We start from the raw sequence: 20,916 nt of genomic DNA, 5'->3' as shown, positions 1-20,916 counted from the left end.
CTATGGGTGTTAGCATCATGCCAAGAACATGCTAATCTGTTAGCATCTTGCTAAAAACATCCTAGCAGGACGGTAATTATGTTAGCATCATGCTAATCAAGAGTGCTGAGTTTTGCCACTGCAAGCACCATTCACATTTTCTTCAGGAAATGTACATTCTAGTATTGTAATTACTATTCACCTGAACAAAACTTTGGCGCGCAACTCGTCCCGCACCATTTGTCGTAGACCCACGAATGAGGTGTCAAATCGACCGGCTTATTGAGGAGAGGTGTGCTATGACTTTTCTAAGCGATCGGGTGTACGATGTTCGCACAGCGTACGAAAAAACGGCTGAAAAAACTCCCATAGACTTAACATGGGGGCCAAATCTGTGAGATCATATCTTTGGTTTAGAAGGTCATAGAGACTTGGGGCTGGGCTCTTTTGACTCGGCCTATCAAGCTGCCAATAAGTAGTGACTTCATGGCCACACCCTAGCAACCAATTACAGCACCCTAGCAACCGGGTGCCGAATTTTGCCACTGCAAGCACCATTCACATTTTCTTCAGGAAATGTACATTCTAGTTAATGGTGCTTGCCAAAGGCAAAGCTCCATTCTTATTATTGCTCATACTTATTATTATAATTATTTTTCTGGACAAAAGTTTGGCGCGCTACTCCTCCCACAGTTTTTGTCCTAGACCAATGAATCAGGTGTCAAATCGACTGGCTTATTGAGGAGACCTGTGCTATGACTTTTATAAGCGATCGGGTGTACGATGTTCGTCCAGCGGGCGAAAAAGTAGCGAAAAAAATCCCATAGACTTTGCATTGCGACAAATTTTGACGAGTTATTGCTCCGAGCGAGAATTTCGTAGAAACATGTGGGTTACCACGTTTGAAGAGGCTGGCAAGCTCTGTCAGACCATACCTCAAAATTGGGTGTAAGTTGTACCCCTGGGGCGCAAGAGCTGCCCAAAGTTGCCCCATAGACATACTATGGTGAAGCCGTGCCCATGAACCAGGAAGTACTGTGTTTTTCCTACTATGGGAAATTACATAGGGATTTTGTATTGAACATAACTCTGGATCACAATGTCTTAGAGACAAGGGGGTGGGCTCATTTTACTCAGGCAACCAATCAGTCTCTCAGGATCATTGTGAAGCTATCAAGCCACGCCCTAGCAACCATATAGAGCACCATAGCAACAAGTTCCATAGACTTCCATTGAAAAAGATCAAATGAATATCTTTGGATAGGAGTGTCATAGAAACATGAGGGTGGGCTCATTTGACTCGGGGCAGCAAACGGCCAATCACGAATCACCTTCAACACTTCATAGCCACGCCCTAGCAACCATTTAGAGCACCCTAGCAACCCAAAGCATAGAGGGATATCTTCAAATCTGAATATCATACAGGCATGGGGGTTGGTTTATATCATTCATACTGGCAAGCAGCCTTTGGTTTATCATTACTGGCAGCTGCCAAGCCACTCCCTAGCAACCAAACAGAGTACCCTAGCAACCGTTTAGCAAGATCTATATCTCTGCATCAGAACATCATAAAGACATGGGGGTTGGTTTATATTGTCAAGCAGCTTTTGGAATATCATCATTGGTAGCTGCTAAGCCACTCCCTAGCAACCAAACAGAGTACCCTAGCAACCGTTTAACAAGATCTATATCTCTGCATCAGAGCATCATAGAGACATGGCGGTTGGATCTTTTGACTCATGCTAGCAAACTGGACTTCAAACATGCTTCACATGCTAGCAGTGAATAGCTACATGCTAATAGTGATTAGCTTAGGGTTTAAACATGACACAAACTAGTAAAAATGTGTTAGCATCATGCTGGTAACATGCTAATTGTGTTAGCATCATGCTAGTAGCATGCTAAGCATGTTAGCATTATTCTGCAAACATGCTAATCATGTTAACATCTTGTTAAAAACATGCTTAGCAACATGGTAATCATGCTAGCTTTATGCTAATCATGTTAGCATGTTGCTAGCATTATGCTAACATGATTAGCATCTTGTTAAAATCATGCTATCAACATGGTAATCATCTTTAGCATAATGCTAGCATTATGCTAATCATGTTAGCATGTTGCTAGCATAATGCTAACATGATTAGCATCTTGTTAAAATAATGCTAGCAACATGGTAATCATGCTAGCATCATGTTAGCATTATGCTAATCATGTTAGCATTTTGTTTAAAACATGTTAGCAGCATGGTAAGGGTGTTAGCATCATGCTAGCAACATGCTAATCATGTTAGCATCTTGTTAAAAACATACTAGCAGGACGGTAATTATGTTAGCATAGTTTTGCCACTGCAAGCACCATTCACATTTTCTTCAGGAAATGTACATTCTAGTATTGTAATTACTATTCACCTGAACAAAACTTTGGCACGTAACTCGTCCTGCACCGTTTGTCGTAGACCCACAAATGAGGTGTCAAATCGACCGGCTCATTGAGGAGAGGTGTGCTATGACTTTTATAAGCGATCGAGTTTACGATGTTCGTTCTGCGGGCGAAAAAGTAGCGAAAAAAATCCCATAGACTTTGCATTGTGACAAACTTTGACGAGTCATAGCTCCTAACGAGAATTTCGTAGAAACATGTGGGTCACCACGATTGAAGGGGCTGACAGGCTCTGTCAGACCATAGCTCAAAATGGGGTGTAAGTTGTACCCCTGGGGCACAAGAGCTGCCCAAAGTTGCCCCATAGACATACTATGGTGAAGCCGTGCCCATGAACCAGGAAGTAGTGTGTTTTTCCTACTATGGGAAATTACATAGGGATTTTGTATTGAACATAGCTCTGGAACACAATGACATAGAGACAAGGGGGTGGGCTCATTTCACTCAGGTGACCAATCAGTCTCTCAGGATCATTAAGAAGCTATCAAGCCACGCCCTAGCAACCATATAGAGCACCATAGCAACAAGTTCCATAGACTTCCATTGAAAAAGATCAAAGGAATATCTTTGGATAGGAGTGTCGTACATGAGGGTGGGCTCATTTGACTCAAGGCAGCAAACGGCCAATCACGAATCACCTTAAAGACATCATAGCCACGCCTTAGCAACCATTTAGAGCACCCTAGCAACCCAAAGCATAGGCAGATATCTTCAAATCTGAATATCATAGAGGCATGGGGGTTGGTTTATATCATTCATACTGGCAAGCAGCCTTTGGTTTATCATTACTGGCCGCTGCCAAGCCACTCCCTAGCAACCAAACAGAGTACCCTAGCAACCGTTTTTCAAGATGTATATCTCTGCATCAGAACATCGTACAGACATGGGGGTTGGTTTATATTGTCAAGCAGCCTTTGGAGTATCATCATTGGTAGCTGCCAAGCCACTCCTTAGCAACCAAACAGAGTACCCTAGCAACTGTTTAGCAAGACCTATATCTCTGCATCAGAGCATCATAGAGACATGGCAGTTGGCTCTTTTGACTCATGCTAGCAATCTGGACTTCCAACATGATACACATGCTAGCAGTGAATTGCTACATGCTAATAGTGATTAGCTTAGGGTTTAAACATGACACAAACTAGTGAAAATGTGTTAGCATGATGATAGTAGCATGCTAATCATGTTAGCAAACATGCTAATCATGTTAGCATGTTGTTAACATTATGCTAACATGGTTAGCATTTTGCTAAAAACATGTTAACAGTATGCTACGGGTGTTAACATCATGGTGGCAAAATGCTAATCATGTTAGCATGTTGCTAGCATTATGCTAACATGATTAGCATCTTGGTAAACACATCCTAGCAATATGCTAAGGGTGTTAGCATCATGCTACCATCATGCTAATCAAGAGTGCCGAGTTTTGCCACTGCAAGCACCATTCACATTTTCTTCAGGAAATGTACATTCTAGTTAATGGTGCTTGCCAAAGGCAAAGCTCCATTCTTATTCTGCTGCATACTTATTATTATTAATGGTGCTTGCCATAGGCAAAGCTCCATTCTTATTATTGCTCATACTTATTATTATAATTATTTTTCTGGACAAAAGTTTGGCGCGCTACTCCTCCCACAGTTTTTGTCCTAGACCAATGAATCAGGTGTCAAATCGACCGGCTTATTGAGGAGACCTGTGCTATGACTTTTATAAGCGATCGGGTGTACGATGTTCGTCCAGCGGGCGAAAAAGTAGCGAAAAAAATCCCATAGACTTTGCATTGCGACAAATTTTGACGAGTTATTGCTCCGAGTGAGAATTTCGTAGAAACATGTGGGTTACCACGTTTGAAGAGGCTAGCAAGCTCTGTCAGGCCATACCTCAAAACTGGGTGTAAGTTGTACCCCTGGGGCGCAAGAGCTGCCCAAAGTTGCCCCATAGACATACTATGGTGAAGCCGTGCCCATGAACCAGGAAGTACTGTGTTTTTCCTACTATGGGAAATTACATAGGGATTTTGTATTGAACATAACTCTGGATCACAATGTCTTAGAGACAAGGGGGTGGGCTCATTTTACTCAGGCAACCAATCAGTCTCTCAGGATCATTGTGAAGCTATCAAGCCACGCCCTAGCAACCATATAGAGCACCATAGCAACAAGTTCCATAGACTTCCATTGAAAAAGATCAAATGAATATCTTTGGATAGGAGTGTCATAGAAACATGAGGGTGGGCTAATTTGACTCGGGGCAGCAAACGGCCAATCACGAATCACCTTCAACACTTCATAGCCACGCCCTAGCAACCATTTAGAGCACCCTAGCAACCCAAAGCATAGAGGGGATATCTTCAAATCTGAATATCATACAGGCATGGGGGTTGGTTTATATCATTCATACTGGCAAGCAGCCTTTGATGTATCATCATTGGCAGCTGCCAAGCCACTCCCTAGCAACCAAACAGAGTACCCTAGCAACCGTTTTTCAAGATGTATATCTCTGCATCAGAACATCGTACAGACATGGGGGTTGGTTTATATTGTCAAGCAGCCTTTGGAGTATCATCATTGGCAGCTGCCAAGCCACTCCCTAGCAACCAAACAGAGTACCCTAGCAACTGTTTAGCAAGACCTATATCTCTGCATCAGAGCATCATAGAGACATGGCGGTTGGCTCTTTTGACTCATGCTAGCAATCTGGACTTCCAACATGATACACATGCTAGCAGTGAATAGCTACATGCTAATAGTGATTAGCTTAGGGTTTAAACATGACACAAACTAGTGAAAATGTGTTAGCATGATGATAGTAGCATGCTAATCATGTTAGCAAACATGCTAATCATGTTAGCATGTTGTTAACATTATGCTAACATGGTTAGCATCTTGCTAAAAACATGTTAACAGTATGCTACGGGTGTTAACATCATGGTGGCAACATGCTAATCATGTTAGCATGTTGCTAGCATTATGCTAACATGATTAGCATCTTGGTAAACACATCCTAGCAATATGCTAAGGGTGTTAGCATCATGCTACCATCATGCTAATCAAGAGTGCCGAGTTTTGCCACTGCAAGCACCATTCACATTTTCTTCAGGAAATGTACATTCTAGTATTGTAATTACTATTCACCTAGACAAAACTTTGGCGCGTAACTCGTCCCGCACCGTTTGTCGTAGACCCACATATGAGGTGTCAAATCGACCGGCTTATTGAGGAGAGGTGTGCTATGACTTTTCTAAGCGATCGGGTGTACGATGTTCGCACAGCGTACGAAAAAACGGCTGAAAAAACTCCCATAGACTTAACATTGGGTCAAAATCTGTGAGATCATATCTTTGGATCAGAAGGTCATAGAGACTTGGGGCTGGGCTCTTTTGATTCGGCCAGCCAATAAGTAGTGGCACAGCAACTTCATAGCCACGCCCTAGCAACCAATTACAGCACCCTAGCAACCGGTGCCGATTTTTGCCACTGCAAGCACCATTCACATTTTCTTCAGGAAATGTACATTCTAGTATTGTAATTACTATTCACCTAGACAAAACTTTGGCGCGTAACTCGTCCAGCACCGTTTGTCGTAGACCCACGAATGAGGTGTCAAATCGACCGGCTTATTGAGGAGAGGTGTGCTATGACTTTTCTAAGCGATCGGGTGTACGATGTTCGCACAGCGTACGAAAAAACGGCTGAAAAAACTCCCATAGACTTAACATGGGGGCCAAATCTGTGAGATCATATCTTTGGTTTACATGGTCATAGAGACTTGGGGCTGGGCTCTTTTGGCTCGGCCTATCAAGCCGCCAATAAGTAGTGACTTTATGGCCACGCCCTAGCAACCAATTACAGCACCCTAGCAACCGGGTGCCGAATTTTGCCACTGCAAGCACCATTCACATTTTCTTCAGGAAATGTACATTCTAGTTCTGCTTCTTCTTCTTCTTCTTCTTCTTCTGGACAAAATTTCGGCGCGTAACTAGTCTCGCAGCTTTTGTCCTAGACCCACGAATGAGGTGTCAAATCGTGCGGATTATTCGGGAATGGTGTGCTATGACTTTTATAAGCGATCGGGTGTACGATGTTCGTCCGGCGGGTTAAAAATCGGGCGAAAAATCCCATAGACTTAACATTGCGACGAACTTTGACGAGTCATAGCTCCTAACGAGAATTTCGTAGAAACATGTGGGTCACCACGATTGAAGGGGCTGACAGGTTCTGTCAGACCATACCTCAAAATGGGGTGTAAGTTGTACCCCTGGGGCACAAGAGCTGCCCAAAGTTGCCCCATAGACATACTATGGTGAAGCCGTGCCCATGAAATGGTGTGTTTTTCCTACTATGGGAAATTACATAGGGATTTTGTATTGAACATAACTCTGGATCACAATGTCATAGAGACAAGGGGGTGGGCTCATTTCACTCAGGCAGCCAATCAGTCTCTCAGGATCATTGTGAAGCTATCAAGCCACGCCCTAGCAACCATATAGAGCACCATAGCAACAAGATCCATAGACTTCCATTCAAAAAGATCAAATGAATATCTTTGGATAGGAGTGTCATACAAACATGAGGGTGGGCTCATTTGACTCGAGGCAGCAAACCGCCAATCAAAAATCACCTTAAAGACATCTTAGCCACGCCTTAGCAACCATTTAGAGCACCCTAGCAACACAAAGCAAAGAGGGATATCTTCAAATCTGAATATCATGCAAGCATGGGGGTTGGTTTAAATCATTCATACTGGCAAGCAGCCTTTGGTGTATCATCATTGGCAGCTGCCAAGCCACTCCCTAGCAACCAAACAGAGTACCCTAGCAACCGTTTTTCAAGATGTATATCTCTGCATCAGAACATCGTAAAGACATGGGGGTTGGTTTATATTGTCAAGCAGCCTTTGGAGTATCATCATTGGTAGCTGCCAAGCCACTCCTTAGCAACCAAACAGAGTACCCTAGCAACCGTTTAGCAAGATCTATATCTCTGCATCAGAGCATCATAGAGACATGGCGGTTGGTTTATATTGTCAAGCAGCCTTTGGAGTATCATCATTGGTAGCTGCCAGGCCACTCCCTAGCAACCAACCAGATTACCCTAGCAACCGTTTTTCAAGATCCATATCTCTGCATCAGAACATCATAAAGACATGGGGGTTGGTTTATGTTGTCAAGCAGCCTTTGGAGTATCATCATTGGCAACTGCCAAGCCACTCCCTAGCAACCAAACAGAGTACCCTAGCAACCATTTAGCGATGCCTATATCTCTGCATCAGAACATTGTAGAGACATGGGGGTTGGCTTTTTTGACTCATGCTAGCAAACTGTACTTGCAACATGCTACACATGCTAGCAGTTAATAGCTACATGCTAATAGTGATTAGCTAAGTGCTAAAGTGGGATGAGAACATGCTAAGAACTCTATAGAAACTCCATAGTAACTATCTGTGCCAACTACCAACCACCTAGTAACACCATAGCATCCACCCAGGTTACCATAGCAACCGCCCAGAACACCCTAGCAACCGCCTAGCAACACCATAGTGACCACTCCAGGTACCTTAACAACTGCCTAGCAACACCTTAGCAACCACCCCAAGTACCTTAGCAACTGCCTAGCAACCACCCTGGTTACCATAGCAACCGCCTAGCAACCACCCAGAACACCATAGCAACCGCCTAGCAACGCCTTAGCAACCACCCCAAGTACCTTAGCAACTGCCTAGCAACACCCTAGCAACCACCCTGGTTACCATAGAAACCGCCTAGCAACCGCCTAGCAACCGCCTAGCAACCACCCAGAACACCCTAGCAACCGCCTAGCAACACCTTAGCAACCACCCCAAGTACCTTAGCAACTGCCTAGCAACACCCTAGCAACCACCCTGGTTACCATAGCAACCACATAGCAACCACCCAGAACACCATAGCAACCGCCTAGCAACGCCTTAGCAACCACCCCAAGTACCTTAGCAACTGCCTAGCAACACCCTAGCAACCACCCTGGTTACCATAGCAACCGCCTAGCAACCGCCTAGCAACCACCCAGAACATCCTAGCAACCGCCTAGCAACACCTTAGCAACCACCCCAAGTACCTTAGCAACCGCCTAGCAACCACCCAGGTTACCATAGCAACCGCCTAGCAACCACCCAGAACACCCTAGCAACCACCCAGGTTACCATAGCAACCGCCTAGCAACCACCCAGAACACCCTAGCAACCGCCTATCAACACCTTAGCAACCACCCAGGTTACCATAGCAATCGCCTAGCAACCACCCAGAACACCCTAGCAACCGTTTAGCAACACCTTAGCAACCACCCCAAGTACCTTAGCAACTGCCTAGCAACACCCTAGCAACCACCCAGGTTACATAGCAACCGCCTAGCAACCACCCAGAACACCCTAGCAACCACCCAGGTTACCATAGCAATCGCCTAGCAACCACCCAGAACACCCTAGCAACCGTTTAGCAACACCTTAGCAACCACCCCAAGTACCTTAGCAACTGCCTAGCAACACCCTAGCAACCACCCAGGTTACATAGCAACCGCCTAGCAACCACCCAGAACACCCTAGCAACCGCCTAGCAACCGAGTGGCGATTTTGTCACTGCAAGCACCATTCACATTTTCTTCAGGAAATGTACATTCTAGTTATTATTATTATTCTTCCACTTTTTTTTCTGCGCGCTACTCCTCCCGCAGCTTTTGTCCTAGACCCATGAATGAGGTGTCAAATCGACCGGCTCATTGAGGAGAGGTGTGCTATGACTTTTATAAGCGATCGGGTGTACGATGTTCGTCCGGCGGGCGAAAAAGTAGCGAAAAAAATCCCATAGACTTTGCATTGGGACAAACTTTGACGAGTCATAGCTCCTAACGAGAATTTCATAGAAACATGTGGGTTACCACGTTTGAAGAGCCTGATAGGTTCTCTCAGACCATACCTCAAAATGGGGTGTAAGTTGTACCCCTGGGGCGCAAGAGCTGCCCAAAGTTGCCCCATAGACATACTATGGGGAAGCCGTGCCCATGAACCAGGAAGTACTGTGTTTTTCCTACTATGGGAAATTACATAGGGATTTTGTATTGAACATAACTCTGGATCACAATGTCATAGAGACAAGGGGGTGGGCTCATATTACTCAGGCAACCAATCAGTCTCTCAGGATCATTGTGAAGCTATCAAGCCACGCCCTAGCAACCATATAGAGCACCATAGCAACAAGTTCCATAGACTTCCATTGAAAAAGATCAAAGGAATATCTTTGGATAGGAGTGTCATAGAAACATGAGGGTGGGCTCATTTGACTCGGGGCAGCAAACGGCCAATCACGAATCACTTTCAAGACATCATAGCCACGCCCTAGCAACCATTCAGAGCACCCTAGCAACCCAAAGCATAGAGGGGATATCTTCAAATCAGAACATCGTAAAGACATGGGGGTTGGTTTATATTGTCAAGCAGCCTTTGGAGTATCATCATTGGCAACTGCCAAGCCACTCCCTAGCAACCAAACAGAGTACCCTAGCAACCATTTAGCGATGCCTTTATCTCTGCATCAGAACATCGTAGAGACATGGGGGTTGGCTTTTTTGACTCATGCTAGTAAACTGTACTTGCAACATGCTACACATGCTAGCAGTTAATAGCTACATGCTAAAGTGGGCTGAGAACATGCTAAGAACTCTATAGAAACTCCATAGTAACCATCTGTGCCAACTACCAACCACCTAGTAACACCATAGCAACCACCCTGGTTACCATAGCAACCACCTAGCAACACAGTAGTGACCACTCCAGGTACCTTAACAACTGCCTAGCAACAACTTGGCAACCACCCAGGTTACCATAGCAACCGCCTAGCAACCACCCAGAACACCCTAGCAACCGCCTAGCAACACCTTATCAACCACCCCAAGTACCTTAGCAACTGCCTAGCAACACCCTAACAACCACCCTGGTTACCATAGCAACTGCATAGCAACACCTTAGCAACCACCCCAAGTACCTTAGCAACTGCCTAGCAACACCCTAGCAACCACCCAGGTTACCATAGCAACCGCCTAGCAACCACCCAGATCACCCTAGCAACACCTTAGCAACCACCTCAAGTACCTTAGCAACCGCATAGTAACCACCTAGCAACCACCCAGAACACCCTAGCAACCACCTAGCAACACCTTAGCAACCACCCCAAGTACCTTAGCAACTCCCTAGCAACCACCCAGGTTACCATAGCAACCACCTAGCAACCGCCCAGAACACCCTAGCAACCGCCTAGCAACACCTTAGCAACCACCCCAAGTACCTTAGCAACTGCCTAGCAACCACCCAGGTTACCATAGCAACCGCCCGGAACACCCTATCAACCACCTAGCAACACCTTAGCAACCACGCCAAGTACCTTAGCAACCGCCTAGCAACCGAGTGGCGATTTTGCCACTGCAAGCACCATTCACATTTTCTTCAGGAAATGTACATTCTAGTTCCACTTGCTATTCTGTATAGTTTACTAACCTTCACAGAGCAAGAAAAGTTAGTCCAAGGTGGTGTGATTAGGTGGAGGAACAAAAACCTAAATTCAATCTGTTCATCATTTAAAGGGATCAAGTCTCTTCAGAAAATTTGGACTAAACCACTCAATTCATATGTATTAGTTTTACAATCTCTATATGAACTTTTTGAAGCGTCAAAGTGTTAGTTGCGTCAAAGGAGAGTGCAGAAGTTGCTTCATTTGTGTTCCAAAGATGAACAAAAGTCTTATGGGTTTGGAACAACACAAGGTTGAGTAAATGACAATTTTCATTTGTGGGTGAACTAACCCTTTAAAGCAAAAACAAAGGAAGGAGGAATAAAATCTATATAAACTCAATCAATCACATCAACTAATAGACTAGTTGGATGTTAGACTAGTTAACTATCCTGGGGCCAGTTGCATAAACTTAGTCACTACATTAAGACTGTGTCTTAAGAACTTGTTTGACCAACTTGCAGTTAACCAAGAAAATTAGGGCCACTCTTCAAGAAAAACACTAGTGTCTTAACTTTTAAGACTAGTCTAAGTGGTTTATGCAACCGGCCCCTGTGATGTTTTACATGTTGGTCAGATGGTCTCTTTCTAAGTGGGCGGCACTGTGGGCATTATGAATCAGACAATTATGTTGATAATCAAAGGTCTAGCAATACAAGACTACTTATTGTGTGTATGTGTGTGCCTGTATGTGTTACCTGTTGCACTGCTTTTTCGAAACTTAACAGCAGCGAGACTGATCATGTTCATGCCATACAGGTTGTAATCGATAAATAGCTGCAGCAGGAAGGGAATATGTGCTTCATGGGGCTGAAAACTCTTATTCATTACAGCTCCACCCTGCAGCAGTTCACTCACCCTACAAAGAGAAAACATGCATTCAATTAGTAACACCAAACATATGCTATATCCTCCACAAACACGCATGTTGGGTTTCCATGTTTTATGAGGACCTTCCCTGACAATGATTTTTATACTGTACAAACTGTATATTCCATTCACTAACCCTAAACCTACACATAAAAAAACTCCCCCCTTCAATTCTAGAACACACCAGATCACTAAAGGTTAGTTTGGTACTGAATTTTCATCTGAGCCTTTGTCATAAGTGATAAGCTATTTATAGTGAAGCAAAGAGTCTCATTTGAAAATCATGGACATAGAGATGTTAAAAGAACGATTGCCATGAAGAGGGCAATTTGTTATTAAATGTGTTAAAGTAAAACTCAATGAGTATAAAGAGGTCTTTAAATTAGTAATACAGACCTTGAATGATAGAAGTGACTATTTTGATGAATTTCTACTATGTCCAGTAACTTTTTGTCTGATCTTTGTCACCACCATGTGCAGGGCTGATGGCTCCGGTTACAGATGTAGCAGAACACTACACTGAATGGACAGCTGTGATAACTAAATTCAACGAGTATAGTCTGAGCACTGATATGTTGCTGCTGAGAGAATGTCTAATGATTTTAGTGAATAAATACTGCAGTCATTAACCTGTCTCCATGTTTTGAAACTATTAGGTAGTCCAATGGCTCTGGTGGCTCTTGAAAGCAACTTCCCTAAGCTCCAGAAAACACCTGATTCTGTTGAAGAAAACTGTCAGAGATTACAGGATGGGAAAGAGCGGTCACCAGTGTGCACGAGGTGATTTCTCAATGATGGGTAAGATCCTCTTTGGCCAGACAGGGGACAATCTAAGGCAGGGGGCTACCGTCGCCACTGGGCATCTACCCTGATGGGAGGTGTTTTTATGTGAGATGGGTATGAGAGTGGAGCGGATGTCTGTGAGGCCAGCAGCATCGTAAAGGCGGATGACCTGTAAGAAGGTACAGCAGTCTGCCCCAAAAATGTTCCTCTATACCACTCACCAGAAACCGCATTCCTAGGATGGCTTGTTTTCATTGTGACAAGTGTCCACAACTTGATGCAACTATGCCAGGGGACAAGACACTGAGGAAAATGATTATTGATAAAGAGCTGATGGGAATGAGCTTTCAAGAGCCGACAGACCATGAGGTGATTGTCCGTAATTTCTGGGGAGACCATAGCAAAATTTATTAACTTGATGTTGGTTGCCCTATTGGCAAGAACTGTATAAGTTTAGGATTCAGCATTATGATGAATCCCTGAATTCATGAGTGTAGGGACCCGTTCGACAGATGTTACCAAATGGCTTTATCAGCCAGAGGCATGATTGAACAAAGCTTCATTTGGTCCAAAAGATCCATTTCCTGACAGGAAAAACCTAGCTTTTACAGAAGTGATGACGTGACTTCTTTTAACAAAGGATTCTGTCTAAAGGACTTCTTTGCTCATCAGCAATAAACTAATCAGAACCCATCACGTGGGTCTGATCACATTAAATCTATTGATTCTCTCACAAAACCCTCTTGTATTATCGGACAGAACAGGAAAACACCCATCAACGGATTTAAAGACAAATCTGTCCTATCAATACCTCCCTTGTGTGACCGTGTGTGATCAATAGACAATAGACGAGGCGTGTCTAATCTCCGTGGCAACGTCTCATTGGAGGATCGCATCTGAAGGATGGAGCCAGAATTACTCCTTTAAAACTATGCTGTCCGAACAAGCTAACGTCAGTTGAGAAATATGAAATAAGGTCAGAGTCAGAAGCTGGAAGTCAGAAATCGGTCAGAAGTAGCCGAAGCACCGCTACTTTGACCACGGCGGAAAAGTCGCATGGGTCATTGAGAACTGATTGACCAGGGCTGATTTTCCATCTAACAGTCGTCGACTTGAACTACGAGCCACGCCGCTGATCAACAGCCGTCACATCCAGATTCCAAAACCCTCTGCGAAATATCTGACCAAAGTCTCCCAAGAAGAGAGCCGCTCAAGCCAGACGCTCAGATCAGAACAGCAACATCCTTCAAAGCTTCCGCGCAACCCACAGGGCTTTCCCGAGAAGACGTCACCTGAAAGACAGCCAATCCAGAACGCGGGACTCCGCTGTACACGAGTCACGGAACAACCCGATTACCTCAGCTGTCAGAGCAAACGCAGGTACAAGCAAACTTCTCTCTCTCTTGCTGGAAACTGGTGAAACTCCTTTAAACCTAAAGAATCAAGCCAAAGCTCTGCTTTTGTGATTTTCTTCCGGTTATAAGTTAAGTTAGCACTGAACTTGGGACTTTTCATAACTCATCAACTCCGCGAATGTGTGTGCATGTATGTATGTGTGTATGTGTGTGTGTGTGTTTAGCTTTAGTTTCCTGTAATCATTAGAAGTAGTCAATAAATCTTGTTTTGATTTTCACATATACGAGTTTCTTGTATTGTGTGTCAAATTACTGCCTTAAACTTAAGATCAAGTTACCTCTTGCTTATAATAATATAATAATTATAATAACAATAATCATAATAAAATATTGTTACTGTTGACCACAGAATAATATTTTATCCAGAATTGGTAAAATACTCTAACCTCAATTTTCGCTGGACGAATAATTGATGAAGTGTTAAATATTAATTCTGAATCATTTACAGTGAATCATTTACAGTTGATTCAATTCTTATTCCCTTTAACAATTAAATTGAGCTAATAAATGACGTAAGGCTAAGGTACATTACATGAGGCTGTGTTGATTTTAAACTAACATGTCTCTATCATAGTTTTCACAGGTCATTAGACATGGCAGAGGATAATTCCAAGGCATGGTGGTGGCTAAAGATGAAGACAGATTTTGCAGATTGAAGAGAAAATTAAGTGAATTTAGCATTTAACCTAAAGAAAACTTAAAAATGCTCCTAGTCTAAGTTACAATCTTGTGAGGCTGTTGAAAAGATTATTTGTGCAGTAAGAGAGAGAGACAGCTGGGGTAGAGGCAAGGATACTCTGTCATCAGCCTGCTAAAGCTTAAACAAAAAGTAATGAGATTAGACCCAAAACAACCCAGCTGACTTTTATAAAAAAAAAAAAAAATTATAATGAACATATGTTTTGAGACTGGATAAGAGATCATGTAAAAACTAAGTAAAGAAAAAATGTCAAGTTTAAATATGTTTTTAGATTTAACCCCAAAAGCAAGCCCTGAAAACAAGCAGTTCACGTGTGCCTAGTATGAGTATGAGTGAGTGTGAGGGCAACTGAACTATGTTTTGTATGTTTCAGTTTGGGGAAATATTCTGTCCTCAGAGAGTGTATGTGTCATTAACCTCTGGAATGAGTGTTTTATCATTACAGATGGGTTAAGTGAAATGACAAATTTTGACAAGCCGATAATTCTGATTGAATCTGATGAAAAGACAAGGTTAAGCCTGGTTTCTCCCAAGGTTTTTCTCTCCATTTAACACCTATTTGCCACCTGATGCCACCTGTTGGAGTTTGGGTTCTTTGCCGCTGTCACCTTTGGCTTGCTTAGTTGGGGACACTTGACATTTGACTTGACATTTGATATTCAACAGTATTCTTGACATTTATTCAACAGTGCTTTGATCTGCCTGCATTGACACTATTTTTAAGAGCTGCTGTGCAGCCAAATTATATACCAATTATCACTGTAAAGCTGCTTTGACACAATCTGCATTGTAAAAAGCGCTATATAAATAAAGGTGACTTGACTTGACTACTTTTGTCATCTTTGATGTTGATTTGAATTACTCTCTGGATTAGTATGTTTAAGTATTTATAGAAAATTGGAATTGTGAAATTGAAGATTGCCGTCCATGGGTTAAAATCACTTGTCTAAATTCAACTGGGTCTCATTTATAAAGCGTGCGCCAGTTCCCAAGCAAAGGTTGTGATCTATATAAACAAACTTGACGGGAAAATGTGCGCACCTTTAAGCAAACTTTGAGCCGTGCGTACGCACATTCTGGAGACAAAAGTGATATGAATTGGGATAGTAGATGTGCTACTTTCAATGACTTTTCCAGTGACACGCTATTTTAATAACAGCGAGGAGCGCTGGGAGCACAATAATTCCTCTTTAAACTTAACTGCAGATGTTATGACAAAATATTTTTTCGAGAATGACGATCAGTGATGCACACTTAACTGAGATATTATGTAAGACTATGTAAGGATTCGGTGGTCGAACGGTCCGTTGTCCAGTTTGAATAGGTCCAATAATATCTTACTGTACAGCCACAGCTGCAGGAGGTGTTGATGTTGTGTGAAGGATCTTCAAACATTACCATATGAAGGATATAATTTGAGGAAAGATTTGCATGTTTTCTTTTTAAAATACTTTGTCAGTGACGCGTCGAGTCAGACAATTGTATTTACACTGCAATAAATAAGTAGTCCGATCTGTTTCCACTAAAAATAGCCTATAAACTTCCTAAAAGATATGATCACCTCATCAGCAAAACTGCATAAATTTAATTTGAATTGTTTAAAACTATTAAAATACTATCTGGCCAGTGGAAATGAATGAATCAACTCTATCCTAAAACCTTTATCAAGTATTTTATACAATTTTGTTTTTATGGATATTTTGATATATTTATTCTAAAACATCAAGAGGATATTGGATGATCTTTATCAATATAATGTGTGGCACAAATGGCATTTATAGTCCATATCTAATATTTTCCAATGTCTTGTACCTTTGACGGTGTTAACCATGGTGTCACGTGGTTGGGAACGTGTATGGAAATGATATGCAGATGAGGTTATGCATAGTAAAACTAGGCGTCGTAAGCTCCATATATGGTTATTTCAGGGAGGAGACAGGGTGAAGATGCACGTACGCACAATCTTCCGCTGACTGGGATTTATAAAAGGGATTTGTGCGCAGGTTCTGGCAAATGCATGGTTTTATAAATCTGATTTTTTTTTTGTGCGTACGCAGAATCTAGCTTTTGCACGTACGTACACTTTTAGTAGGGATCCTATGCAGTTTTATAAATGAGACCCCAACTGAGGGTCTAAATTTAAACACTGTCAGTTATGTGTGCTAAATGTAAAATGTTGTAGACTTAACGGCAGAGAAACAGTGACACACTGGCAATCAATGATCCAGAGAGCCCAGTAACATTCACAGTATGAAGGACTGGTGGGAGAACAAAGGAGGATGGGAAGAAACATCATTGTTTGACTATCCTTGATCAGGTCTGTACACCATGATCTGACCTGCTGGCTCTGCCTTCAGAGACGAAACAAAAGGTCTGAATTGCAAAGGATAAGTTGTGACCATGGAATGTGAAGTGTTAGTTTCAGGGCTGCTGTCCTCTAATTATTTGACCCTCACTAAACTGATGACTGACAAAATTGTGACTATCTACACAGACGCCCATTATTGGTTCGGGGTGGTAGACTTTTGGGGTCCTGTTTGTGCTGCCCACACTAATGAAAAAAGACTGTTTCTGTAGGAAGTGCCGGAGCAGACAGAGGAGATTGTGTGTAATCTGTTATCTGAAAATAACCTTGATTCTTCTAACTCTTTACAGAGCATGTTCAGAGGCAGCGAAAGTTGGAGGAAATTTGGTTGCAGAATTAAAGACGCTGTTTAGTTTAGTGTTGATGGCAAATTTTGTTTAGAGAAACATTTCTTCAACCACTATGGTAAATTGATGGGCAATGCATCAAAAAGGGGGATGGTAAATAAATTCATATATGGCTGAAAATATGGCTGAAATTTTTTAAATTAGGTTGGAAGACCCCATTTTTGGAAATGGAAGTTGCTAAACAATGAGTGGCATCAACCGAACTGTGTGAACATGACATGTTGAACTATTGAAAAGAAATGTCTTCTATCCTGTCTGACGTTTGTGTACAGGTGAAATCAGCTCAAGGAATTCCAAAAAATGTGGGCTACAAAATAGAGCTGTTATGAAAAGATGTTATACAACTAATGGTATAATGTATATGTCTGTAAAATGAAGGATGCCATCTTTAGTTCTATGATTGGGCGATGTATCTCAATTTGTTGTTTGTATGAAAATCAGAGATGAAGAGTATAAATGTGATGTACTAATGTAAATTTGCTTTTCTTCATATTTTTTGAGAAGATATGCATTTTTACCTTAGAAAATTTGAGTTTCCGTATAATTTCCATATGATTTTACATATATGCTTCTAGTTAAATTATTTTGTTTTTCTCAGAAGTGCTTAAGTATGCATTCTTACAAGTGGAAAAACACTAAAGTGGTAAACATGTTCCTGTTATGGTAAAAGGACAGAAGCTTCAGCCTTGGAGGTTAGAGATATAAAAGTGAGGGTAAGCTTTCATTCTTGGTCTTACACTCTGCTACTTGTGAGCCTGTATGACTGTCTGACCTTTCTTGCAAAAAATAAAACTTTCGAAAGACAATTGGACGCGTTTATCTCTTATGCAGTAAGAGTCAGTTGATTTTTTGCCACAAAACATTATAATAGGCCACATTTATATAAAGCTATTAGCATTTTTTTTTTTTAATTATAACATTTGACCACAATGTGGCACTGTCTCGAAACCATTTGAGAACCTTCAGAGCATGGTGCCGATGACATATACCGAGTTTCGTAATGGTACACCAATGCATTCATATAATAGAGCATTTTATATCATAATACTGTATTGCAATTAATGGCAATTTTGTGTTTTGTTCAATTATAGCGCCACCAAGAGGCACAATCCCACCACTTTTTTAAATTGTCCTCAAAGTGAGCCCATACATGTATGTCAAATATCTCATTTAGTTTTGGAATTATAAACATTTATATGTATGAGAACATAAAAAAATTATCCATGGATGACTTTGTTTTGATTTTTTTTTTTTTTGCCACTTTCTATCAAAATTTTGACATTTGGGCATTGACATTTTGGGTCATTTCACTATTGGTTTATTACTAGTGGTGCAACGGATCACAAAACTCATGGTTCAGATCATATTACAGTTCAGCAAAAAACAAAAACGATTAAACAAACATTAAAAGACAAGTGAACAGGCGGTAATAAAATAAGAACAAATACACCAATTAAGCATAGATAAATACAATTAAAAATAAAGTAAGCTCTAACAGTATTATTCAGGTATAGAAATGTAACACTATAGTTTAAACTATATGAATTTAATAGATTAATCTTTGTTAAAGCTATGTTTTGTTGTTTGATTAACATTGAGATGCAGGTATTTATAGGCTGCTGTCACTTTAAGATCTAATGCACGAATGCAATATGATACACATCTGATTGCTTTGTCAACTTTTCATATTCACTTAAGACATAAGCGATATTTACACGAGAATACTTGGCGAGGTACACTGCCGTCCAAAAGTTTGGAAACACCCCTGGCAAAGTGTGGTTTTGGACGATATCAGCATAAATCCTTATTTTTTGGTGCAAATACAATACAGTAACTTGACATTATCATTGAAAACCAGCAATGATCATTTTCACTTTGGCATAATGGCTATATATATATATATTATATATATATATATTATATATATATATATATATATATATATATATATATATATATATATATATATATATATATATATATATATATATATATATATATATATATATATATATATATATATATATATATATATATATATATATATATATATATATATATATATTTATAATATATATAATATATTTATAATATATATAATATATATATATATATGTCAGACATGCCCCTTTGCCAGCTGTGATGCCTGATTACTGGTTTAAACTTGGCCCAGGTTTGTAAAAGTTTTTTTGGGTCAGCACACCTTAATAGCTTCAACAATTGATTGGCCATTAAGTTTAGAATACAATGAACCAATAAGAACCCAGTTTAGGACAGATAGCTGCTAATGGTGGATATTTTGATGAATCGAAAATTTAAGTTTATTTCTATGTATAAACCATTTATATAATAAAATATGTTTTTGTAGTTTGCGTTGTCCCTTATCAGTGCAAAATTAAATAAATTAAAAAGGATTCATACCAATATTGTCAAAAACCCCACTTTTCTAGGGCATTTCCAAACTTTTGGAGGGCAGTGTATTTTGACAGTTTGTGTCCTTTCAAGTGCAAAGAGATGCAAAAGAGGAATCAATTCAGTGTTCGCATGCTGTCTGAAATGCGTCTCTCTGAGAGATCCAAATTGAGTTACCGAATTAAACTTAGTTAATTAAACACAGTTAATCCCACGAATCACATGCCTGACAAACCGTGGGGCCTGGGATCAGTACCAATCATCAACTACGATCTGTTACACCCCTAATTATTACTTGTAACGTTACTTACATTTTTAAGACATATTTGATGCTATATTTAGTTAAAATGGCTTGACTATGTATGTTTCAATTTATTATTAATTTGTAATTATTTTAAAAAGTATTTTATAATTATTGCTTTTCACTTTTAGAGTGCTGCAGGGATGATGTATTTTTGTAAGCCAAAACCAGGAAATGAGTTAGCATTTTAAAACTTCTTGTGAATTTATTTAAAGCTTTTCCTTGTCCTGAAAATGCAGTGGTTACATGACTCAAGCCATTTTCTTCATTTAGTCAAGCAAGTCTCAATTTCTAAAATTTGATTTGACAAACTTAAGATCCAATTCCTCAAGACTTGACTTGAAGTATGACTGCAGGCCTCGACAACGAGCATTTACATGGCCGATTACGTTTAAGCCGACGATGCATGTGGTCAAGTAAACCTTTTACATTTTCCTTTAACATAGTAAATGTCATAAATGGCTTAAGCATAAACCAGCAAGATTTTTGCCTCTTACCCTGATTTGCTTTCTGTGGGCTTATTGAAGTGTGCATGTGTGATATGTGACAGGAAAGCATCCATACAGCATATCGTAAACTCTGACTCTTTCTTGATTTAAGAAATTATAAAAATGTGTTCTCATCTCGTGGAGCCAAAGTAGAAGTGGTACAGTCAAAAAGCTGCATCTGTAACTGCATGAGTGGAAAATATGAGTCTGTAAGTTTTCCGCTGACATGTTAGAATACTCTTTGGTTTTTAATGATTTAATGATTTCACAAATCGACATAAATG

General features: G+C 40.9%; 1 protein-coding gene across 7 annotated transcripts in view; it reads right to left on the bottom strand.

Annotated features, from left to right (window-relative positions):
• rev3l (REV3 like, DNA directed polymerase zeta catalytic subunit) overlaps window positions 1-20,916 on the bottom strand; it is a 341,728-nt gene that overhangs the window by 197,662 nt on the left and 123,150 nt on the right. For all 7 annotated transcript variants that reach the window (XR_010894996.1, XM_067384680.1, XM_067384681.1 and 4 more), the window contains exon 4: window positions 11,650-11,810. Coding sequence is in view for 6 of the 7 variants with exons in the window: in XM_067384680.1 (XP_067240781.1) it covers window positions 11,650-11,810 (161 nt within the window). In the remaining variant the exon portion in view is untranslated. The remainder of the gene's footprint in view (window positions 1-11,649; window positions 11,811-20,916) is intronic.

This window comes from Chanodichthys erythropterus, chromosome 4, assembly GCF_024489055.1.
Source record: "Chanodichthys erythropterus isolate Z2021 chromosome 4, ASM2448905v1, whole genome shotgun sequence".
Classification (NCBI taxonomy): domain Eukaryota; kingdom Metazoa; phylum Chordata; class Actinopteri; order Cypriniformes; family Xenocyprididae; genus Chanodichthys; species Chanodichthys erythropterus.
This window is presented reverse-complemented; position numbering and strand designations above follow the sequence as displayed.